Here is a 26,311-nt window from a genome sequence, read left to right on the forward strand (position 1 = left end):
AACCTCATCGGAACTTTTTATTACAATATAAATTAAATGATTAAATTCATTAATTTTTAACTATCATCTTAAGCTTTTGGACTCAATTTTATCGAAAAAGAATCAAAGGACAAAAGTTATCACCCAATATTCCAAAGGGATGTATTATTCCTACATCAATCTTATATCAAGATACATTGGGTGTGGAACCCACATAAATGGGATCCATATGCATGAGTCTCACACTATATGCGTCTTAGTGTAAGATTGATGTAGGGTAATATGATGTAGAAAAATTATTTTCCTATTCCAAAATAGTGCAATTGAATCATTAATACATTGCTTTTGAAGAAACTAGGATCAACCTCTTTCAAAATAGTGGACCATTTTGCTGCAAAATATTTAATGCATTTGCAAGTAGCATATATATATATATATATATATATATACTAGCGTGGCCTTTGTTTCATATCAAGATCAAAGATCTTCCTTTGAACACTCTAGACAGCTCCAGAGGTAAAGCTAGCTGTCAATTTTCTATTCTCCCAAATGAAATTGATAATTATAGTTCACATTTTCTTATAATATATATTGATAATTATTAATAATTATAGTTGCCAGTTGGTGATTACACTATTACAGTGACCATTAAAATATTATATATGTTTTAAGTTATCTATTAATATTTTTAGGGTTAATTGCACTATTAGTCCATGGAGTTGGCCTAAATTACGAATCACTCCATATGATACAAAAAGTTCATAGAAGGTTCTTGTGGTAAACTATAATTATAAATCACTAGCTGAACTCGTTTTCTGTCAATCAAGTTAACAGAGTCTGTGAATGGAATACAATACAAATGGTATTTAGAGGTTGTCTCATTATTTATATGACGTGGCAAACTAACGAATTCTGTTAATTTGGTGGATGGAAAATAGGTTTAGGGAGTGATTTGTAATTATAGCTTACTATAAAGACCTTCCATGAACTTTCTGTACCACAGTGATCGATTCGTAATTTAGACCAACCACGTACCAAAATCAATGATGCAATTATTTAACATTTTTATTTAAAAAGAGAAACCAGAAAGCAGGAAAAAGTAATCTGTCAATTTGTCAATTTATGGATAGCCTTTAATTCGTTTAAATGGTCAACTTTGATCAGTCGATTTGGTTGTAGCCGAAAGCCAAGTCTAATTATTAGGTAGAATTTTTTTTTTTTTTTTTTTTTTTCTAAAAATTTAAAAAATATAAGGTAAAAAATAAAAATTTAGCTTATTTGACCCCTACTAAAATTTTTTTTTTGGCCTTTAACCCCTACCCATAAGAACTTTTGGCTCCATTCCTGCTCACCGAAATGTACCAAGAAATGGTCCAACAAGAGTATTGATGATCCAATTAAAAACTGGGTCCCCAATCATCTGATCCGGTCATCGCCATTTTGGTGAATCATTAGTAGATTAAGATGTCATTAATTTCTTTAAACTTTTCATTAAGACCAAGTCACTGAAATGACCCTGAGAACGATGATATTGCTAAGACTACCATTCAAATTAAAATTTTTGTTGTAAATCAAAGTTTGCCCATACTCTGACAGTGGATCCCCATTTTTTTTTGGAATTTTTCCGTTCGAATGTTAAGAAATTCATGAGAAGTGACAAAGGGGGTACGGGGCTTGGGATGATTAAAAAGGATTTTGGATAGTTTGGGTTACAGAATTTACATGCTCTGATTCCGCACTCTCTTTCTCATTTACTGTCCGAAATTTTTGAATTTCATCTTATCCTCGTAGCAAAACCAACACACAACTTCTTTTTTTTTTTTAAACAATATATGTTATTCCATCCACTTTTCTTGAATTAGCAATATAATATTATACGAGAAAAGAATGCAATTGATGGTTTTAAGTCAGTAATAACAATAAGTGGGTGTTTTAATCTGGAATATACCAACCAAAACTAGCCTTAGGGGAACTTTAAGGAGAAGTAAAATACCTTCAAATATTATTTATTTCAAAAGCTTAAGTTGATAGAAAATTGTAAGTTTAACTATTTAATTTACACTTTAACACTTCTATTTACGTGCAAAACTGACAATTACAGGGTAGCTAGAATATATTAATTGAAATGAGGTAAATTGTGGGAGTCAAGGTTTGAAATCTCAAGATTTTTTTTTTTTCGATGAATAAAAAACTTTATAAAGCACAACCTCAACATCCAACAAACACTCCAGTGAAGACTGGAAGAACTCCTGCATAGGGACAAAGAAACCCCCTAGCTAGGACACCAAATACCAAACAACACAGCCTAACAACTAATAAAGCAACAAACTGCTACACACAACCAAAACAACAGAACAGAAAACAAAACACTGCAGCAACCACAAACACCAGAATCAAATATCAAAACCAAAAAACCTCCGGGAACTTCATCTAGTACATCCGGCACTCCATATTTGAAGACTGCAACACCATCAACTAAAGCTCTATAAGTCGATCTGCTGAAGTCAGTACTGGGTCGATCTGCTGAAGTCAGTACTGGCTGTTCAATCTCTTCGACTGGACCCGCAAGAAATAATACCCCCATCAGCTTCGAACACAACTCCTCTGTAATCAAAACAGCTGAAAACTGTATTCAAAAACCAACACAATGGACCAAAGACTAAAAGCCCTCCACTACTCAGCATCAGAAAGATCCATAAATCCAGAAATAGCACCACAGCAACAGCAGACAGCAGCTAAGACAGCATCAAATTCAAATTCCATCTATGCACAAGAGGTATGTGGTTTGATAGATTTTTAAATCTACCTTTAGCCAAGATCCGAGACCTAACTTCCCACAATATACAAGCCACAATAGCCTCTTCAGATTTGGGAGTATTCCCATGTAGAAGATCATTTCTATGTCTCCACAAATGATAAATCATAGCCCCAAAGCATAACTTCCCCAAGCAAGCCTTAAGATTTTTCCCCTTAAGCATAGCAATACCCCACTCAATAACATCCTCCCAAAAAACAGGAATATTATCAAATAAACATTCAGCCAATACTGTCCTCCACACTCTCTTGCTGAAACTACAAGAAAAGAAAAGGTGATCTCGAACCTCCATCCCTCCATGACAGAATAAACAATTCACATCACCCGTATACCCCCAGCAAACCATCTTCTGTTTAGTGACTAAAGCATCCCTACAAGCCAACCAACAAATAAAGGAATGCCGAGGAATGGCTAAAGAAAACCAAACCAATTTTCACCAAGAGACTTCCGGGAACTTAACCCTCAACCTATCCCAAGTTTCAGCACAAGAAAAAGTTCCCTTTTTTGATAACCAAATAGGAGTATCTACACCCCCAATTTTAATCCCCGGCAGTTGGCTTTGAATATCCACCAAAGCCTCTGATCTAACCCCCTGCCAAAACCAATCTCCATTAAGAATAATAGAGGAGAGCTTAATGTTAGTATGGAAACCTGAATCATATATCACCCTAAAACCATAGTGATCACACAAGTAACCAATAGGGTGCCAATGATCATGCCAAAGGAAAATATTGCTCCCATCACCAACTTGAAACCGGATGAAAGACTTAGCAATATCCCTAAGCTGAAGAATCTTTTTCCAGCTCCAAGAACAAGACTTAGGAATAGAGAGTTGCCACAAACTCCTACCCTTCAGCCAATTAGCTATTGAGAAACTAATCCTAGTTTCTCAATCTCTTTAAATGGGACCTTGGTGGGTTATTTCCAAGGTAAAAAAGGGCTTAGACAAGGGGATCCTCTTTCCCCTTATCTCTTTGTGCTAGCTATGGAGGGGCTTTCTTTGCTTTTAGAAGAGATGGCTAGTTCTTTTCCTTTCTTCTCTTTCCACCCAAGATGTTCTCTGATTCGGCTCACCCATCTTAGCTTTGCGGATGATTTGTTGATTTTCTCTGCTGCCTCTAAAGCTTCTGTCCAGAGTATCCTTGATGTTCTTAAGGAATTTGAAGAGTTCTCGGGGCTGAAATCCAATCCATCTAAGAGTTCTGTTTTCTTTGCGGGTGTTGCTCTTCCTGAGAAGCAGGACATTCTCCATCTCTTGCATATGCCTGAAGGGGCTTTACCTGTAAGGTATCTTGGGGTCCCTCTTCTCACTAAACGCATGTTTGCTGCGGATTGTGATTGTTTGATCTCTAAGGTTTCGTCCAGAATTGATTCCTGGTTGGTTAGGAATCTTTCTTTTGCTGGAAGGTTACAACTTCTATCTTCAGTTTTATTTAGTCTGCAGAATTTCTGGACTCGGGTGTTTATTCTTCCTAAGAGGATTATCTACCTTTTAGAGCAGAAATTTAACAGATTTCTTTGGAGTGGTGGTGATGTTAAAGCTCATGCTAAGGTATCTTGGGAAAGGATTTGTGTTCCTAAGAAGGAAGGTGGCTTAGGGATTAGAAGAATTGACCTTTGGAATCAAGTTTCAATGTTAAATCACATTTGGAACCTTTTTGCCAAAGCTGGTTCTCTATGGGTGGCATGGAAATCTCAAGATTTGTTTTTGTTGGTACAGTTTCCGGTACGGTGACGTGTCGCCTTGTAATTCGTTGCCTTCCTCGATGTTCGTTCTCCTCGTAATCTGCAAAATAACAAACGGCTCGTCGGGGGTGCCGACCGGACCCCCACTCCGATGCCTAAGTTAGTTCAAACTTATTTTCTGGAGAATATCAGTAATCTCAAGAGTTCAGAGAATCTGCCTGTTAATACCTGGTGTAGTAGTCTTATTTATAGGCTCACAGTTATAAAACTGCTAAAATACTTGGAGCATAATCTGATTAGGAGTCTGAGTCCTAGATCACATAGTCTTGAATCTTATCTTTCTGATTAGGAGTCTGAGTCCTAGATCACATAGTCTTGAATCTTATCTTTCTGATTAGGAGTCTGAGTCCTAGATCACATAGTCTTGAATCTTATCTTTCTGATTAGGAGTCTGAGTCCTAGATCACATAGTCTTGAATCTTATCTTCATAGAATTCAAATTGGGTAGTAGAGTCCTAACTGGATATGACACTCTCTTTAGCTAATGTTATTCTATTAGGTACCTTATCCCATATTTGATGGGATAGAAGTCTATCTTGATATACTCGAGATATACATCTTTTTGGAGATAACGAATGGTCTTATAAATTGAGTCTAATCTTGCTGGGCCGACCTGATGGGCTCGGCCCACATGTCTTTGGAGCTAATTATTTCTCCAACAGTTACCCCCTTAATTCTCTTATTTGAATTTAGAATGTAAGAGAATTAAATACCTCAATTTCTGAATCTGGATCTTCCATAATCTGTATCTGACAATTACTGCCTCTTTCAAAGTAATTATGATGAATAATGCCTCGAATCTCTGGAAGGATTAGAATTCCTGCTCTTTGTCGATTTAGAACTGCTGTCTAAGTTCTAATTGGACTCTGATCCTTTATTAGACTTCTAATCTGATATCTTCTTAGACTTCTGATCTGATCATTCTTCTTATCTGATTGGACCATAAGTCCTATCCCAATTCTACCAGGGATAACTGATACCTGATTTCCCTGAAGTAGTTGCTAAATGTTTATCTCCTCCTTGGATCGGGTTGAGTGGATCCAACTTGTGATCTGTCATAGTACTAATAGCAACTTCTCATAGATATCTTCTTCATAAATGCCTCTACATAATATTGTCGGTCGGGCCAAAGTTGTAAAAATGATCTCTTACTCTAGGTAGGAGATGGGTCAGACTGATGTAGTTGATTTCACCAAGATTGTGGTGAAATGTCACTATGAGAGAACACTTTGTGTACAACTTTCCTGAGATCAAGGTTCTGTCTGACAAAAAATGGTAAACCGTTGAAGAAAAGGCTTAACATACCCGAAGCTTCTTCATCGGTAGTGCTTCGTAGACCGCTTCCACAAAAATCTCTCTTGGGGGCTTCGGAGGCCCAGGCTAGCGCTGAGGCTTTAGTTGTCCGAGACGTATAACGATTAGGGGCTTCTGCCGGCCCGAGGTTTTGTGCTTGGCGTACCGAATCTTCTAATCTGAACACCATCTAGCTTGGTCTCACCTGTGAATATCTTTATTTTCGAACTTTGTAATGTTTGAATTCTTTGTTATGGAAAAACTTTCCATGACAAGTCAATTCTCACTTATCCTCTAATAACTTGAACAAACAATCGGTTTGCGTAAGTTAACTCCGAGGAGGGTAAGAAAAATCTTTTGTTTCAAAAATCTTTTTGTTTTGAACTCCGTGACTAGGAGAGAAAAAATCTTTTGTTTTAACCTCCGTGACTAGGAGAGAAAAATCTTACTTTGAGTTATCCTCCTTAACTTAAACAAACAATCGGTTTGTGTAAGTTATGACCGAGGAGGATATGAAAAAATCTTTTAGAAGCGATGAACTTACTTGGTTATTTTTTGTAGAGGTGATATCCCCGTATGGTTTGTTATAGGGGTTGTCTCCCCGTATCTTTGTTCGAGTTGCTCCTGAGAGATCTTAATTTGAGAGTTTGGTGTAGCTTCGGTGATTTTCCCTTTGTAGAAGCTTTAACTTTGTTGAGCTACCCCCCATAGCTTTAGTCCGCGACCGCGGGCTAAGTCGTTCGAGGCGGATAGTCAAGTCCTCTTGGTATCTTGATGATTTTTTAAAGAGGTTTTATCCTCATACCTTCCTGAAGCTTTTCATTCCTGAAACTTTTTCATTCTGAAGCTTTGTCATCCTAAAGCTTTGTCGTTCTGAAACTTTATCTCCCTGAACCTTTTCCTTCCTGAAGATCTGTCTTTCTAAACCTTTACCTTCCTGTTTGTTTTCCTGAAGCTTTTTCATCCTGTTTACCTATCTGAGCTACCCCCCATAACTTTAGTCTGCGATAGCAGGTTAAGTCGTTCGAGGTGGGTAGTCAGGTCGCTGAGCTTTACCTTTCTTTTCGGAAATCTTTGTAACCTGTAAAAGACTTTATATATATTACTGAAATGAAATCATAACTTGAAATCTTTACCTTTTAATTTCTTTATCTCTGAATGCTCCAATCTTTTAACGTCTGGAGACCTCCAACCGAGAGGTTTTCTTGTCTTGGTGTCCTTTCCATAACCATTTCGGGTCGTCCGAGGAAAAGACTCGGGCCGATTCTATCTTGGATGTTCTTGTCCTTCCGAAAACCTGCAATCCTGCCGTTGTATCCTAACCGTTAGGTTTTTCTTGCTCTCGGTGTTGGATAGACCGAGAGACTTTTTATTTTTCTGCTCTCGGTGTTGGACTGACCGAGAGACTTTTCCTACTCTCGGTGTTGACTGGCCGAGAGACTTTTCCTGCTCTCGGTGTTGACTGACCGAGAGACTTTTCCTGCTCTCGGTGTTGACTGACCGAGAGACTTTTCCTGCTCTCGGTTTTGGCTGACCGAGAGACTTTTCCTGCTCTCGGTGTTGACTGACCGAGAGACTTTCCTTGTTTAATTTGTTGTAGGGGTTGTCTCCCCGTATCTTTTCTGCAAAAAGGGTTAACGAAGCACTACATATACTAAAACAAAATAGCAGAGTGCACAGTAGCACCATATATTCTTTTTATCCGTTGAGATGATTTTGTGATCCTTTCACTCACGACAGGAGTGAAGCCTCAACACATGAGTCTATTTTATCAAAATATATATATATTTCGGCAAAGCGTACAAGTGCATGCATATATATATTTTTTCCTGGTTGGTAAAAACCAACATTTATCCATAAATCATGTTTGTAAAAGAAGAGTATGAACTTATCTGGTGAATTCGATGAAGATGAACCGTCTTACTTGGAGTTCCTTATCTTGCACGCCACTCGATATGGGGCTCTTTGGGAGAGTTCCTCAAGCTGGACCTTCGGTTTGGGTTGGTTCCTCGGCATGTGACTGTGCACTTCGGAGGATGGCAAATTTGGAGGGGTCCTCAAAGTGTGCTATTTGGAACTAGGAGCTCGGGCATAGTCTTCTCGGGATAGTACCCTCGGAATAATACTCTCGGTATGTGTCATCTCGGTACATACTTTTCGCCTCGGTAGAATACCCTCGGATCAAACTTCTCGCCTCGGTAAAACACCTCGGATCTAACTTTTCACCTCAATAAATCACCTCGGATCTAACTTTTCACCTCGGTAAAACATCTCGGATCTAACTTTTTGCCTCGATAAAACACCTCGGATCTAACTTTCCCCCTCAATAAATCACCTCGGATCTAACTTTTCACCTCGATAAATCACCTCGGATCTAACTTTTCACCTCGGTAAAACATCTCGGATCTGACTTCTCGCCTCGGTAAAACACCTCGGATCTAACTTTCCCCCTCAATAAATCACCTCGGATCTAACTTTTCACCTCAATAAATCACCTCGGATCTAACTTTTCACCTCGGTAAAACATCTCGGATCTAACTTCTCGCCTCGGTAAAACACCTCGGATCTAACTTTTCACCTCAATAAATCACCTCGGATCTAACTTTTCACCTCGGTAAAACATCTCGGATCTAACTTCTCGCCTCGGTAAAACACCTCGGATCTAACTTTCCCCCTCAATAAATCACCTCGGATCTAACTTTTCACTTGTGTAGAACACCTCGGAACTAACTTTCCGCCTTGGTAAAACATCTCGGATCTAACTTTCCCCCTCAATAAATCACCTCGGATCTAACTTTTCACCTCGGTAAAACATCTCGGATCTAACTTTCCCCCTCAATAAATCACCTCGGATCTAACTTTTCACTTGTGTAGAACACCTCGGAACTAACTTTCCGCCTTGGTAAAACATCTCGGATCTAACTTCTCGCCTCGGTAAAACACCTCGGATCTAACTTTCCCCCTCAATAAATCACCTCGGAATATTATTTTTTTTTTTTTTAGAGGGTGGCCACCTCGGGTTTAAACACTTCAAAGTTTACTTTCTTCCTTTTATCTCCAAAACATTGTGCTCTTTTTCTTCTAGGACACTCTGTGAAACTGTTTCATTATTATAGTTCCTAAAAAGAGCCATCCTTTGACATGGAACCTCAATGGAGCTTATTTATCTCAATCTCATTATTATAAAGTGAAAATTTCACGTAGGTAAAGCTGTAACCGCTTAGTGCTTCTGTCTCCTCCTTGTGGAGCTTTTTCTTCTTGCCTTCATCAACTTCTTCACTTCCATCACTTTCAACATATGACACCTTTCGAACTGACCTATTAGAAGTGCGGACCCGCTGTGTCGTCCAGATGCATTTGTTGACACAGTGGACCGACCACCATTTTTGCGGAATCTTCATCCAAAACTTCTAGATCATCAACACTGTCATCATCTTCGTCAGAATCTTCGCCATTCCAGGCTTTATCCTTGTTCCCTGTGCGACCACTCGTGACACCAGAATCAGGCTCAAAGTCTGCATCATCAGGATCATCCTCATCTTCCTCATCCTCTTCTTCATAATCTGCATCAGCATCAGCATCTTTGTCGTCATTATCACCATCTTCATTGTCATTTAAAACTCTGGGATTTCTTTTCACATGGCTACTGTTAGCAGCAGGCTTTGATTGTGGCCTAGAATTCAATCCTATAGAATGTTGAAACCCTCTATAATGCATAGTGTCTCTCTGTTCTTCTCCGTCCTGCTCATAATATTCATCAGATAACATCTCATCTGCAGGGACATCAGAATGGTCCCTCTGACCCTTGCCCACATCTTTTTTCCTATTGTCATCTTCTGACTCCAATCTATCTTCCCTGCCATCCAATGAATTGTCTTCTGACCCCTGTGAAGTGTGAACTGTATAAAAAACCGGAGCTACTAAACCAGCTCAACGATTTAATGGGGGATCTCCAGTCATTTTGTGCCCAGACCTGTTCGAGCATCAACTATCAACCCGTGTCGAAGGCTTTCAAGCTGGGCAAGAACAAGGCTGTGGAATACTCCGGATTTAATGGCTATATCAAGAATGTCGATGGCATTGACTAGGGAGGAACCGGAGTGTAGCTGAGCTCGGGACGAGAACCAGGAGTTTCTGGGTCGAACTATTATGACAGTGGAGCGTCATCGCTGCCCCTGAGGTCCGGGTCTGTAAATACACCCTCTCCGTTTGTAGTCCGACGTCGTACTGGGCAAAACCAAAAATAACGGAAGTTTGCCTTTGTCGTTCTATGGATCGTGTCACCAGGGCTTGACTTTCGTGGTGGCGAATTCTTCATCCTCCCCACCGGAATTGATTAGAAGGGGTTCTAATTCATAACCCCGTGGATGGAGGATCTGAACTTGACTCGAGATGAGCCGGCGTGAATCTTCCTCTGGAGCTCGAACTGAAACGAGCAACATGCTTTCGACGACCATCTGGGCTGTTGGGGAAGTCTGGATCCTGATCAGTTTTGTTTGGGCCTCTGGATAGCTGGAGAAAAGAGGAGGTGTCTCTAGCGTGAGACTCGTGAGAGTCTTGTTGCATTGTAGTATCCGGCCCCCCTTCCTCTAGAGCCATTATTTTATTTATTTATTTATTTTTTTGGGCCAACTTGATTGGGCTTACTGGATCAGGCCCTTTTGGGTTTAAAAAATCCTATCCAGACCCAAGCTTAGAGCCAGAGTCTCCTTTCTTCCCTTGGACTTCCTTTTTCTCTCGGAGTCAACGACGATTATGTCCATTGAGGCACTTGGGCCTTGAGATTGCTCCCCATAGATCCTTTCGTGCCATCCAATAGAATTCTGCATAGCAACCCAGTCGTTCAGCCTTTAGTGGGTATACAAGAACCTAAGTCTGGAGGATGGAATCATGGCCGTGTGATCAGTGTGATCAGGTTGTGATTGACAGCGTCATGGCCCTTTCTTTCTCGTCATCTCTTTACAGTTTTACGTGAAATCAAGGCTTCACAACTTCAAACCATCACTCTTCTTTTATAAACCCAATTATTTGTCTTGTAGTGCCAATAAAAAATATCAAAAATTAGCAAGTATTAGAAGAGAAGCATCATTCCAATTGATCTTTGTCTCATGTAGCCAAAGAAGATCGACCTGCACAGGAAGCTTAACAAAGCATAGGCATGGAGAGGTCGTCTCATGTTTTGCTCATAGATATTTTCTCACAAGTAGATATTTTCTCAGAATTTCTAACTCAGATCATTTTGGTGAGATCTCTATTCAAAAACATTAAACGCAACCTTTCATTCTAAGGTTCTCATTCATGTTATGGCAGGGTCTAACAATTAATAATCATGAATATGAGAAACTATGTAGAATAGCACCAAGACTTGGTCAAATTTCTTTTTTACTTTTGACATGGGACCTTGACGTGGTCTTCAATTCCATATCACTTTATTTAATTTTAGAAAACAGGAATTGAAAGGAAGTTTTCTAACGCCATGCTACTACCTTTTGTTTTTATCTTTGCAAAAAAGGAAATAGCAAAGCACTTGCGTATACTAAACTGCTAAAGCTAAGCAGTAACGTGCCCTTTTTTTTATTTTTGACATAATTGGTTGTTGTGAATCACAATAAAGAGATAGACAGGCCTAATCAGAATATTTTTATTATTCTTGAGATTGGATCTGACATCTCTTGAATATCAATTAAACAAAGGAGTTGCTGAGTAATTGCATAATGAACTTATCTCAATTTTCCGATGAAGACAGAATATGGATGCTTTGACTGCGTCGTTTCAAGAGTCCAAGGAGACGATCAGAGCGATATTACATGAAACATCCAAAAACTCTCGAATTTCATAGTTTTAGATCTGACTCCCACATCCATAAAGAACTTTGATTTTGTGTCAGTGGACGCATATTGAGGATCTTCAAGAAAGAAAAATCCAGCCAATTTGAGCCGTGATTTTTGAAGACAAGAATCGTCATTCCTCGTGATCTGATCGCGTAGTCACCGTTGCGGATTTTTTTTTTATGAGAAACGAATGATCGTTCCCACAGACGGCGCTAAACTGTTGGTACAGTTTCCGGTACGGTGACGTGTCGCCTTGTAATTCGTTGCCTTCCTCGATGTTCGTTCTCCTCGTAATCTGCAAAATAACAAACGGCTCGTCGGGGGTGCCGACCGGACCCCCACTCCGATGCCTAAGTTAGTTCAAACTTATTTTCTGGAGAATATCAGTAATCTCAAGAGTTCAGAGAATCTGCCTGTTAATACCTGGTGTAGTAGTCTTATTTATAGGCTCACAGTTATAAAACTGCTAAAATACTTGGAGCATAATCTGATTAGGAGTCTGAGTCCTAGATCACATAGTCTTGAATCTTATCTTTCTGATTAGGAGTCTGAGTCCTAGATCACATAGTCTTGAATCTTATCTTCATAGAATTCAAATTGGGTAGTAGAGTCCTAACTGGATATGACACTCTCTTTAGGTAATGTTATTCTATTAGGTACCTTATCCCATATTTGATGGGATAGAAGTCTATCTTGATATACTCGAGATATACATCTTTTTGGAGATAACGAATGGTCTTATAAATTGAGTCTAATCTTGCTGGGCCGACCTGATGGGCTCGGCCCACATGTCTTTGGAGCTAATTATTTCTCCAACAGTTTTAATACTATGTTAAATCACAAATATTTATCCCAAAAGCTTAATGAATACCTTAAAAAAGCCAGACGGTCAAAGTGTTCAGTGCCCTACCTCTAACCTCTCAACTCCAACAGAGGATCAAAGATTTAAACAAATAAAAAGATTTAATTTAATAATCTAACTATTCTTGTGGCAAAGTACGTTGAACCTATTATTGGTCGGGGATAATTTATATATATATATATTTCTTATTTATTTCTTATTTCTTAAACTCGAGTGACTGAGTCGTTGTTTCAAGTTTCACTAATATAATATAAAAGTTCTGGTTCGTTGCAGGCACTAACTTTTGCTCTAGTACTACTTGTGCTTCTTAATGTCAACCTTCAAAAACAAACTATATATCGTGATGCCTAAACAGATCTAATGGATCATGAAACACGTTATCAGGAACACCCACATAAAACTTATATTAAGGACCCGTACGTTTGGGTTTAAACGTGTGATTTGAAAACATTAGCTGTGTAGGAATTGAATTCATACCAGATGTAGTTAACAATATGTACCTAGGCACGAATCAGGATTAAGAGTCTGTACTGGGTGAACTCCAGTAGATTTTCTATATATAGGTTTGGTCCCGCTCAATATCTCATACACACAAAACTTTATTTTCATTAGTGGAAGAATTTTAGCTTCTCTTTAACGGCCGGCCGGCCACCTTAAGAGAAGACCAAGGCAAGGAAGACTTAATTAATTACCTGCTGATTATAATAATTTTGCTGCATGTGCACATCAAGACTTAGCAAAATCAAGGAGATCGATGACTTCTGCAAATATTTCTAAACTCTACAAATTATATTAATTATATGTTTACGTTTGAGTTGTACGGCATGTTTATATAGAATTAACATATTACGTACGCATGCAATTAGATTGCTTGTTTCCAGCTTTTCATCATATATTTTAGTTGACATGACGATTCTTGAAAGCAAATTAAGCTGATCTTGTTTTATGTATATAGAGTAATTGTTTTAGTTGAAGAGAAAAGCTGTATGTGGTGCATTTTTTTTTACCATTCTTCTGTCAGGAGAAACGACTGGAGATTACACTTCCAGTATTTGAGGCAGTACAAATAATTTTTTTCTTTTACTTTTTTCCCCGGATGAATAAGAAACTCATTATTTCTTCGTAATTTTTCCCATTGCTTTCCTAGTAATCCAGGATATGGTCAAATACGATTTAAGTTGACGTAGAGGATAACGTGATAAGAAAGGAACAATGCAACAACTCCTTAACTATATATATTTTAAAAGCTTGAAATTGAAAGAAACAATAAAAATCTCAATAAAAAATACAAAATAAAACACTCATAATTTGTCTGGAAAGCAAATGATAAAGCTAGCCCGTATTTGCATCTACATATGTGATCAACGTACAATAGGATCATTGAAATGATTATTCCAAAAAAAGAATAGGTTAATAAGAAATAATAAATTTAATCATTTAATTAATATTCTAATACTTCCATTTATAACATGTGAACATAAACTTTTCCTCAATATATATGTGAAATATTTAATTGAACTGAAAAATTATACTACCATATTAAATCACGAGTTATCTAAAAAACTTAAACTGATAAGAATTAATCAATTTAATCATTTAATTATACACGAAATACCTAATATATATTTTACAAGCAAAATTTATAACTTTGCGTATACCTAGCTAAATGTCCCATTCTCCCTTTGATTGATCTTGCATTTTTGGCGGTTTTGGTGATTAAAAATAATAATTAAGGTATCTTCTAACTTCCTTTCCATTTCATTTAAAATGGATATGAACCACTTCATGGTCCAGAATAAATTTTAGAGCATCTAACGTACGGTGTACATAGTGCCACATCATTTAAAAATTATAAATCTAATTTGGACTATGATCGAAATAGATTTTCTCCATTTCACTTGAAATTGAGAGGAACCTATTCCGTCAAAGCCTGACAAAGAATTATAAACATTGTTCATAAACCATAAAACCTAGTAGAAAGTAGAATCACAATAAATATTGTTGTTTCATTATTTTCTCAATACATAACAATATAGTAGAATCACACTTAATTTGCTCTCTCATTAACACTGAAATAAGTAGAACAAAACCTCATAGAAAGTCGACGACGCCACACAGGTGGCGGCCAGACTAAACAAATCACAACAACAGCTCCAACCACAAAGAAAAACATTAATTTGACCCGTTAACATTACATCTTCATGTAGGAGTTCACCAAATTAACAAATGAGATACGAGAATGTTGAACAACAAACTTCCAGTTTTCTTTTCATGGAAAGTAATTAATTAAGGAAGAGTACTTCTAATTGACTTTCCTACAATTCAACCTAACTTCTCCTTGATTACCAGTGAGAGGTTTGATATTACCCATCTTGATAATGGAAGCAGCAAAGTCTCTGGCGAAATTAAGGTGATGGGTACTGTAGAGTTGCACCAACTTATCGCTTTCACTGCCATCACCCTTGAAAAGCTCCTGGTCGGAATGGAGAAGACCCTTTGATTTTATCAAAGACCTAAAGTACACTGTATCAAATCTCGTCGGAGTTGCATCAAGCGGCTCTGTGTTGTTATCTCCCCCAATTAAAGGGCATTGTTGCTGCCTGGAGGCTTTAAAGGCAGGGTTAATATTGGTATCATTATAGATCCTTCCTCGGAAGGCGATGCACCGAGCGAGTCCAATGGTGTGGCCGCCTGAGAGGGCAACAAGGTCTTTCAAGTTTAGTCCTTGAGCTTGAAAGTTAGAGAGAAGCGTGGTGAAGTTGGATAACGGGGAAGGAAGATCGTTATTTGCATCATTCCTGCTTGCATTTCTTGCATCTCTTCTGCCTAACAATACTTTGTAGTAGTAGGAATAACCTCCCAACTAAAATACAAGCGCCAAAGTTAGTAAGATCTCAATTAGGAAGTAATTGTATTGTATGTGAAAAGATGGGAAAACTTCACTCAATCCTTATGAATTTTCGTTGTCTTTGCAATTACTCTCATAAACTTAAAAAACTCTCAATTTAATGTATTCATCTTTCGGATTTAACGAAAAATCTTAACGGAGGAGTGAAATTGAAATAAATTGAAAGATGGATACGCTAATTAAATTGAGAGTTTTTAAAGTTTAAAAAAGTCATCAAATGTGATTAAAGCTTAGGAAAATTAAGTGAAGTTTCTCCGGAAAGATTTATTGACACTCACAATATCAACAGAGTCACGAGCTGCCACAGCCAAGATATCCGCGCATGAGACTACATTGTAACCGCAAGCTTTGTTGACAGTAATTTTTATTTCATCAACCACATCAAAAGCCGCGGGATTGAGTGATTGGAAATTTGGAAAGGCCGTCTTCTCGCCAATGAAGTTGGCGGTGTCATCTAGCAGAACTGATCCATCGCAACCCTATCATTCCAACCATGCATGCATGAACATTTCATAGATTACTTACATGGCACGAGAAATCTTGAATCTCTCACATATCTTATGTATATCTATGTCTACTCTCTAGCCCTAGTGCTCTCCTTATGTAAGCCTCGTGTCATCGATCTTTTGATGAGGTTCAGAGCATCTTATGTTGAACTTGATCCCAACAATTAATGTTTTATCAAACACTTACAGTAGATACGTGCCTAAACAACATATGTAATGGATTAAGAAACACGTTTGGAGAAAACCCAGATGAAACTTACATTGACAAAGCAGTCATGGAAATGGAGGCGTAGTAGTGATGCGCCTATGCGTGGCTCACGATTAATAGCGTTTTGCACAACTGATCTGATTGTAGGCAGTGCGTCAGGGCACAATTTGGCATAGAAATCAGGACAGAGTTCCGCACATGTTGGGCTCACAACAACAGCAAAAGCAACTATCAAACACACTACAAACGACTGAAAAGCAGCCATGCTTACTACTGTAGCTCGATCAGGTTCTTTTCTAATCAAAACTGCTGTGCAAACAAAGCTAAGAGCAATGAGTTTATATAGAGGACTATTGCACCATTCAGTACTTTGCCGTTCCCATCATTTTTCATAATATTTTAGTTGATATGAGAATTCTTCTAAATATATATATATATCATTGACCCAGTATATGAAATCATTTTACTCTTTTATTTTCCAGATTAATAAGAAACATACTCTTAATGATCTCTTCGATCCTAAGGCTATAATTGGCCAAATATGTTTGTGTTCGTTGGTTGTAAATTAAAACCCACAGCTGAAAGCATTCTTTTGGTTATGGTTGCAGTGATGTGGTTGATCTGTTTCTTCACTCCTTCTGTTTGTGAACCGAGTCAGATCTGATTATTTTAATGATTTTGCTGAAGATGAAACTGACCCGACCGTTAAGCAATTGTTTTCGGTCGATATAAAAGTCGATAATGTGACAGCATTATCAAGTTGAACAAGTTTGGTAGGAACCAATATCCTGTTAATCACTTGGTGGTCAACTTAATATTATATTCCCATTGTCATCACCGAATGACACCTTCTCAAATATTTACTGCTGTCGGAGGCGGTAGAGGCAGAAGCGCCAGTAGTAGTGCTGCCGGCAATGATAGTACTGTTAATTATGGTGGTGGTGTAAGCAGTAGTGGTTCTCGTTTTACAGCTTTATCACGTTACCCTTGTAGGGATGATTGATCCGGTGTTTTCCACTAGAAAAAATGGAGAAAAAGATTATAATATATATCTTATACATGTACGAAACTATATATATATATAACGCACGAGTGATGCGCACGCACATCACTATCATGCAAACGGATACAGACAACCTCCATGCAGGTGTACATGATTTAAAAATGTCAATAATAATAATAATAATCACCTTCTCAAACCATAGGCAAGAGTTACACTTTCTAAAACACATGTCGAATTCGATCTGAAATGATTGTAAAGATCCAACTGCAGTTTTTTCACTTAACTGTATTTTTAAAAAATTATATTTTTATTAATTATATTTTAAAATTACTATTTTTCTAAACCATACATTTTAAAACTGCAAATCAAACAATCGCATCAAAATTCATTTGGACAGGGACATGGACATGGCCGAAAGGAAAAGATTGAAAACGCTTTACGTGAAGCTAGGTATGGGATTGGAATCTCTAATAATTTGTGAGCATATTGTGAAAGAGCCCACATGAGACTTATCTGTCTAAATAAATTTTGAACTGTCTACCTATTTATTCCGGTAGATGGATCTCAATTAGGCTTTCTTACATGCTTTGTCTAAATTACTAAAAATCCTTAATTATCCCTGTAAATGTCCGGAAGTTATTCTTTCCAATAGAAACAACATACGAGGCCTGCTTTTGTAGAGGTCAGAGCTTACAGGGCCAGAGCCCATAAACCAATCTCTTTCATTCATCAGTACGTAGGGCCTTGAGCTTGAGCCTCTGTGCAAACGCAATCTGGTTGTTCTTGATAAATTCTTTATGGGTTTTCGGTTGATTATTTTGTAGAAATTGTTGATATTGTGGGAGTAGGCTTTGTTTCTATTCCGGTATTCCCAATAAATGTATTTTATTCCTAAACTTTGAGAATTTTCAAAACAATAAAGGTGTCTTGCAACTTCCTTTCCATTTCATTTAAAATGGATATGAATCCCTTCAGGGAAAAAAATAAAAATAAAAGAAAAAAAGATATTAATCATGTCATGGTCCACAATAAATTTTCGAGCATTTAACGTACGGTGTGTATAGTGCCACATCATTTAAAAATTATAAATTTAATTTAGACTATGATCGAAATATTTCTTCTCCACTTCACTTGAAATTGAGTGAATCTTATTCTGTCAAAGCCCGACAAATAATTATTAACACTGTTCATAAACAAAAAACCTATGTAGCAGAAAGTAGAATCACAATAAATACTGTTGTTTCATTATTTTCTCAATACATAACAATATAGTAGAATCACACTTAATTTGCTCTCTCATTAACACTTAAATAAGTAGAACAAAACCTCACAGAAAGTCAGCAACGCCACAAGGGCAGCGGCCGAACTGATCAAACCACAACAGCAGCTCCAACCACAGAGAAAAACAATAATATGACCGGTTAACATTACATCTTTATGTAGGAGTTAACCAAATTAACAAATGAGACACGAAAATGTTGAACAACAAACTTCCGGTTTTCTTTCATGGGAATCAATTAAGGAAGAGTACTTCTAGTTGACTCTCCTACAATTCAACCTAACTTCTCCTTGATTACCAGTGAGAGGTTTGATATTACCCATCTTGATCATGGAAGCAGCAAAGTCTTTGGCAAAATTAAGGTGGTGGGTACTATAGAGCTGCACCAGCTTATCGCTTTTACTACCATCACCCTTGAAAAGCTCCTGGTCGGAATGGAGGAGACCCCTTGATTTCATCAAAGACCTGAAGTACACTGTATCAAATCTCGTTGGAGTTGCATCAAACGGCTCAGTGTTATTATCTCCTCCAGTTACAGGGCAATGTTGTTGCATGAAGGCTGCAAAGGCAGGGTTAATGTTTGTATCGTTATAGATCCTTGCCCGGAAGGCGATGCACCGAGTGAGTCCAATGGTGTGGCCACCCGAGAGGGCAACAAGGTCTTTCAAGTTTAGTCCGTGAGCTTGGAAGCTAGAGAGAAGCTGAGTGAAGTTGAAAAACGGGGGAGGAAGATTGGTATTTGCGTCATTCCTGCTTGCATTTCTTGCATCTCTTCTACCTAACAATACTTTGTAGTAGTAGGAAGAACCTCCCAACTAAAATACAAGCACCAAAGTTAGAAAGATCTCAATTAGGAAATAATTGTATTGTATGTGCATGAAAAGATGGGAAAACTTCATTCAATCCTCATGAATTGTCGCTATCTTTCCAATTACTCTCCTAAGCTTTAATAATAATAATAATAATAATAATAATAATAAAAAAAAAAAAAAAAAAAAAAAAAAAAACCTCTCAATTTAATGTATTCATATTTAGGATTTAACAGAAAATTTTAATGGATTGGTGAAATTGAAATAAATTAAAAGATTGTTACACTAGTTAAATTAAGAGTTTTTAAAGTTCAAGAAAGTAATCAAATGCAATGAAAGTTTAAGGGAATTAAGTGAAGTTTCTCTAGAAAGATTTATTGACACTCACAATATTGACAGAGTCACGAGCTGCTACAGCTAAGATATCTGCACATGAGACCACATTGCAACGACAAACTTTATTAACAGCATTTTTTATTTCATCAACCACATCGAAACCCCTGAGCGATTGGAAATTTGGAAAGGCCGTCTTCTCGCCAGTGAAGTTGGCGGTGTCATCTAGCAGAACTGATCCATCGCAACCCTGTCATTCCAACCAAGCAAGCATGAGCATTTCATAGATTACTTACATGGCACGAGAAATCTTGAATCTCACATATCTTATGTATATATAGTGTCTACTATCTAGCCCTAGTGCTCTCTTTATATATGTAAGCCTCGAGTCATCGATCGATCTGTTGATGAGGTTCAGAGCATCTTATGTTGAACTTGATCCCAACAATATTGTTTTATCAAACACTTACAGTAGATGTGTGCCTAAACAACATATGAAATGGATTAAGAAAGACGTTTGGAGAAAACCCAGATGAAACTTACATTGACAAAGCAGTCATGGAAATGGAGGCGTAGTAGTGATGCGCCTATGCGTGGCTGACGAGTAATAGCGTTCTGCAAAACTGATCTGATTGTAGGCAGTGCCTTGGGGCACAATTTGGCATAGAAATCAGGACTGAGTTTCGCACATGTTGGGCTCACAACAACAGCAAAAGCAACTATCAAACACACTACAAACGACTGAAAAGCAGCCATTCTTACTACTATGTATAGCTCGATCAGGTTAATTTCTAATCAAACTGCTGTGCAAACAAAGCCAAGAGCAATGAGTTTATATAGAGGACTATTGCACCATTCAGTACTTTGCCGTTCCCATCACTTTTCATAATATTTTAGTTGATATGAGAATTCTTCTAAATATATATATATATATATATATATATATCTATCATTGACCCAGTATATGAAATCATTTTACTCTTTTATTTTCCAGATTAATAAGAAACATACTCTTAATGATCTCTTCGATCCTAAGGCTATAATTGGGCCAAATATGTTTATGTTCGTTGGTTGTAAATTAAAACCCACAGCTGAAAGCATGCTTTTGGTTATGGTTGTGATGTGGTTGATCTGTTTCTTCAATTCACTCCTTCTGTTTGTGAACCGAGTCAGAGCTGATTATTTTAATGATTTTGCTGAAGATGAAACTGACCCGACCGTTAAGCAATTGTTTTCGGTCGATATAAAAGTCGATAATGTGACAGCATTATCAAGTTGAACAAGTTTGGTAGGAACCAATATCCTGTTAATCACTTGGTGGTCAACTTAATATTATATTCCCATTTTTCATAATATTTTAGTTGATATGAAAGTTCTTCTAAAGGACAGTTCTTTGATCTACACAGAGGTATTATTTTAGTCGAAGTCTAGGGAGAACTATATATATATATATATATATATATATATAACTTGCTCAGAAACGCCGGCATGATTGGTGCAATTTGTAAATATAATATTTTCTGACAGGGAAGAAAATTATCATTGACCCAGTAAATTAAATCATTTGTCTCTTTTATTTTCCGGATTAATAAGAAGCATTCGATCCTAATTAAGGCTATAATTGGCCAAATATGTTTGTGCTCGTTGGTTGTAAATTAAAACCCACAGCTGAATGCATGCTTTTTGGTTATGGTTGTGATTGTGATTGATCTGTTCTTCTTCACTGCTTCTTTTGTTTGTGATCAACTGAGTCAGATCGATCTAATCGGTGCGATTATTTTTAATGATGATTTTGCTGAAGATCGATGAAACTGACCCAATCGACCGTTAGGCAATGGTTGTCGACAAAAAAGTCGATCAATATGTAACGTGACAGCATTATCAAGTTGAAGAAGTTTGGTGGCCGGGAACCGATCCAGTTAATCACTTGGAAGTCAACTTAATATTATATTCCCAATGTCATCGCCGATACGCTCGCATGTCGATCCGCTGACCGTAATCTTATCGCTTGCCCTTTCTTACCAGTGATGCGCGCGCACATTACTATCATGCAAACGGATGCACACAACTTAGCTCCATGCAGGAACATGGTTTAAAAACGTAAATAATAATAATAATAATAATGATAATAATCACCTTCTCATACCATATTGTGAGAGAACCCAAGTGAAATTTATCTGTTTAAATAAATTTTGAATTGTAAAACTATTTATTCCGGTAGATAAATCTCATATAGGCTCTCTCACATATACCGTCCAAATTATTAAAAATCCTTAATTATCCCTGTAAATGTCCCAAAAGTAATCTTTCCAATAGAAACAACATACGAGGCCTGCTTTTGTAGAGGTGTGGGCTTAATTACAGGGCCAGAGCCCATAAATCAAGCTCTTTCATTCGTCAGTAGGGTTGAGCCTCTGTGCAAGTGCAATCTGGTTGTTCTTGATAAATTCTTTATGGGTTTTCGGTTGATTATTTTGAAGCAATTGTTAATATTGTGGGTGTAGGCTTTGTTTCTATTCCCAATAAATGTATTTTATTCCTAAATTTTTAGAATTTACGGTGAGAAGAAATTGGTCGACAGAGATAAGAAAAAAAGGTAAGGGTGGGGGTGGGGGTGGGGTTGGGCAGGGGAGCAGATTATTCCATTGACATTTGAGGCTAGGACGGAATCCGTCTCGGTTTTGAAATTTTTTAGATAGACTTCATTTGGATTGTTGAATGGGTATTTCGTTAAAAAAATAAATAGTTATTATTAGAAATGAAAGAGTGTGTAATAGAATAGTTATTTTCATTCTTTAGTCTGGTAACAAAAGATATGCCCTAATTCAAATTAAATTAAAATTACTAAAAACCACATGATTTTCTTTTTTCCTTCTAAAACAAAAAAATAAATAAATAACAATAAAAAAAACATTTAATTATTGTGGATGGTTGGCCACCCATGGTACCATCGGGGTGAGCCCCTTGGCCATCTTGGAGTTCTATTGTGGGTAGCCTGTCATCCACAACAATTCAACGTTTTTTAATTTTTTAAATGGTTGAAGGGTAAAATAAAATATATAGTTTTTTTTTATTATTTTTATTTTATCTATTCTTTAAGGAATAGCTATTCTTCTAATTTTTTAAAAGAATTGGTATTCCTCTTCGTAAGGGAATAATTATTCCCATTAGAATAACTATTCATAAGAATAAGTCCCTACCAAATAAATAAATGAAAATAAATAGCTATCTCATTAAAATAGTCATTCTATTTCAAGAGCCTATTTTGCAAACTAAACGATCATTAGTCTTGTCCAAAAAGTCATAGGCTATGCCCCAAGCTGCCGCCGGATCCGTTTCTGCCGAGGCAAGAACAGAAAATGGGTGACATGTAAAAAAACCAGTTCAGTTCCATCCATGAGCCTAAATCCTCCTGCTTCTAAATTGTCACAATTATCAGAACTGAAATGAGTCTTCCCGTCATGAGTTTCCGTAGAGACGCTACTAAGACCAAAACAAAGGCTCAAAAGCTAGAAAGAACTCAAGCTCTGACTTTGATCAATGGAGAAGAAAATGTCTTAATTAGGCGTGCAATTCATCGACCAGACGTGATGGCAAGTTCTAGTGCAAAGACCAATTCTAGGTTGTCTTCTAATATGGATAACAACAGGATTTTGAATAATAGTGTTAGGTAGGTTTGGGAATTGCAGGACATCTTGTCAGATTAGATTTTACAACATTTAACGGTATATATAAATTTGTCTTCAAGAGTGAACAACCTACAACAAAACGCTTTTGGTTGTAATCTAAAAGTAATGATTTGGGTTAGGAAGAGAAACAGACCACCATGGGAAGATGCTCTGAACCTCATTAGATTGACTCCACCATGGCCGGCTGACTGCCGAGTGCAAGCATTAGATCGACTCCAAAGTTATGATACTTAGGCAGAGAAACATATAAAAAAGAAAAGGGGCATTCACAAATTACAAATGGGGGCAAAAGTAATAAATAACTTTGGTGTTAGATCATGCTTGGTGAATATTGTGGATTGCAGCGTTGATGCTTTTGCAATCAAACTCCATGGTCTTCATCCAATTCTCAAAGTCTCCAATTTCCTATCACACAATCAAACCCACCACCAAAACTCAATAATATTAACACATAAAGAAACATCATAGGAACATAACCATCAACAGAAAAATAAGTTAACTCCACATTAAACTTCTTAAAATCTTAATCATTATATCTTTTAATTTTTTAAGAAAAATGTTTAGGGTATTACAGTTATTACTACAACTTCTTCCAAAATTACAACTCCTTGCGTAGGAGGAGTTTACATTTTTAAAAAGAAAAGTAATGTTATTTGGTAAACTGTTATAAGACTGTCATATAACATAATGATAGGACACTGACAAACCAATTCCTGGATAAGCATTCGTGAAAAAAGAAGAAGTAATAATAATTAATTTTCACTACTGCGTCATCCCAGTTATATAGCAATCGTATAACAATATAATAAATATCATTTTTAAGAAATAAATACAACGTAGACGGTTGAGCACAAACACATTTTAGCGGTTAACATAATAGATAACTAATGACTGTCATATCAAATTGTAAACATGATAAATGTCTTGGATTACGACCTAAGAACTAACCATCTACGTTTTAATGGCTTACGTGTAGTGCCACGTGGATTGCTAGAGTAGTTCGTAAGTGACACTAATAAAAGGTTTTTTTTTTTAGCTCACCCAAATAAAAGTTATATTCCATTTTAGTACTCTCCTTTTAATCAACATTTTTTTATTAAAAAAAAAAAAAAAAATCTTAATTCATTATATCTTATTCTGACCTGCAAAATCTAAATTATTTAATGAAATAATACCAAATTATAAATCTACACCATTGAACAAAAATAATTATTAGGATTTAAGAAATGAAGCATGTAATCCAAAAATAGGAATAAAAATATATTTAATTATAGAAAAACCAATATGCAAAAAGCAATAAAAGAAAACAAAGTGGTACCGAACCGAACCGGACCTTGACAGCGGAGTTTATAGCATGAGTCGCGGCGAGCCACTGATCGGTCTGCTTCATGAACCGAGCTATCGTCACCGCTAACGCTCGAATCTCGAGTTCGATCCGCTTCTCGTTGATGAAGGCCCCTTGCACTCCACCGTTCACAGCGTCCACCAACAGATCCGAAACTCGCCCCGCATTTCGAATCGCTTCCTTCCTCGCTCTCTCTGTCCCAATTAGATCACAAAAATTAAAAAATTTGCAATTGGGGGAAAATTGTAAACCCTATCAGATCACAACTTTTAATTTAGGGACTGACCGGTGTGGTCGCGGAGTCTGAGAGAGGCGTGGTGATGGTTGTGGAGTAATTGGAGCAGAGAAGCTTCTAGGTCTCCTGGGTCTGCGTGTGGTGACTCGGAGGAGGAGGAGGAGGCTCGCGCCAGTGGAAGTTGGGGTGAATACATGCCCAGAGACACCGATCTGTGTTAAAGAGTGTTCTTTGAAAAATCTTCTTTAGGTGCTAATGTTCTTCTTTTGATTCGTCAAGAAAACGCTGAAATAGATTGTCATGGAATGGAGATCAATGGTTCCTGGGCAGAGAAAAGAGTCAAAGAACCAGCGAGGAAGGAAGCAAATTAACGGACGGATTGCTTTTGTTCTTTCGCTACTAGATGTAAGGACGGCTAAGATTGGGCTTCAGATTATGAAAGGTTGTGATTCAAAACTCAAAAAACTAGAAAGATAATGGGTGACACGTGGAAAGCTTTGAGGCCAAACTCAGATTTAAACCCTTTTTTTTATTTTATTTCTTTTTATAAAAAATAATAGATTTAAATTTTAAATAACGTTGTTATTCATACTTATTTATCACATCCGCTAATCTCATGTACTTTTAGTAATTTTCATATTAATTATTTAAAAAAATTGGTCTAAATGACAAATCGCACCATGTAGTATCAAAATGAATTAGAAATATTTGTGGTAGGCCTAATTTACAAATTGATTTTGTCATTTAGGCAAATCACATGAACTAATAATTCAATTTTTTATAAGAAAATTATGGTACTTAAAATATGTCTCATCAACCAGTGTGACATGAGAGCATCTCTAACAATATTATGCATTTCAGCTAATAAAAAAGCATCATTTTCTATTTTTCAATACAAACTCCAACATATTTTTTTTATTTCAATCTTTGTTTTTCAAATATTAATTCTCAATATATTTTTTATTGTTTTTAAACCATCAACAGAGAATAGAGATAAATTATTGTAAGCAAAAAGAGAGAAAAGAAAGAAAAATTATTAAAAAAGAGTCTTGGCCTAAAAGTAGTTAATCAAAAAATAAAAAGGTTAAATACCCTATTAGTACCTGAGTTTTCATTTGTTTCATAGGTGGTACCTGAGTTAGAGGTAAAAACTCGTTCGATACCTCTGTTACAATTTCCGTCCAAATATTAACGACCCACCTGAGATTGACACGTGACAATATATATATATATATATATATATATAATTTAATTAAAAATAATAAAAAAAGAAGAGGGGTGGCTTACCATGGGGGTGGCCTCAACCACCCCCTTGGCCGATCTCGGGTAGCCGAACTATCCCATAGAGGATAGTTTGGCCACCCAATGGCATAAAAAAATAAAATAAAATAAAATTGATGAGTTTTGGCCCTTAGGGTGGTTTGGCCACCCTATGAGCAAACCCTCTAAATATTTTTTGATGAGTTTTGG

General features: G+C 36.9%; 3 protein-coding genes across 4 annotated transcripts in view; all 3 read right to left on the reverse strand.

The window, feature by feature from the left end:
* LOC133877329 (biogenesis of lysosome-related organelles complex 1 subunit 1) overlaps positions 1 to 25,210 on the reverse strand; it is a 34,299-nt gene extending 9,089 nt beyond the window's left edge. The window contains exons 1-3 of one of the 2 annotated variants that reach the window (XM_062315586.1): positions 24,893 to 25,208; positions 24,595 to 24,800; positions 23,377 to 23,666 (exon numbers count right to left, since the gene is read on the reverse strand). In XM_062315586.1, the coding sequence (XP_062171570.1) occupies positions 23,577 to 23,666; positions 24,595 to 24,800; positions 24,893 to 25,037 (441 nt within the window). In that variant the 5' untranslated portion in view covers positions 25,038 to 25,208 and the 3' untranslated portion in view covers positions 23,377 to 23,576. Of the gene's footprint in view, positions 1 to 23,376; positions 23,667 to 24,594; positions 24,801 to 24,892 lie in introns of those variants that run through there. The other variant, XM_062315587.1, reaches the window with a different exon arrangement.
* On the reverse strand, positions 14,513 to 16,490 carry LOC133877324 (peroxidase RIP1-like). The gene is made up of 3 exons (XM_062315582.1): positions 16,201 to 16,490; positions 15,713 to 15,913; positions 14,513 to 15,389 (listed from the first exon to the last, which is right to left on the reverse strand). The coding sequence occupies exons 1-3, from the start codon at positions 16,411 to 16,413 to the stop codon at positions 14,829 to 14,831; spliced, it is 975 nt and encodes a 324-aa protein (XP_062171566.1). The 5' UTR covers positions 16,414 to 16,490; the 3' UTR covers positions 14,513 to 14,828.
* LOC133877326 (peroxidase RIP1-like) lies at positions 18,369 to 20,390 on the reverse strand. The gene is made up of 3 exons (XM_062315584.1): positions 20,116 to 20,390; positions 19,628 to 19,822; positions 18,369 to 19,245 (listed from the first exon to the last, which is right to left on the reverse strand). The coding sequence occupies exons 1-3, from the start codon at positions 20,326 to 20,328 to the stop codon at positions 18,685 to 18,687; spliced, it is 969 nt and encodes a 322-aa protein (XP_062171568.1). The 5' UTR covers positions 20,329 to 20,390; the 3' UTR covers positions 18,369 to 18,684.
* Positions 25,211 to 26,311: the final 1,101 nt, after the last annotated feature.

The sequence above is a fragment of the Alnus glutinosa genome, chromosome 9 (assembly GCF_958979055.1).
Source record: "Alnus glutinosa chromosome 9, dhAlnGlut1.1, whole genome shotgun sequence".
Classification (NCBI taxonomy): Eukaryota; Viridiplantae; Streptophyta; class Magnoliopsida; order Fagales; family Betulaceae; genus Alnus; species Alnus glutinosa.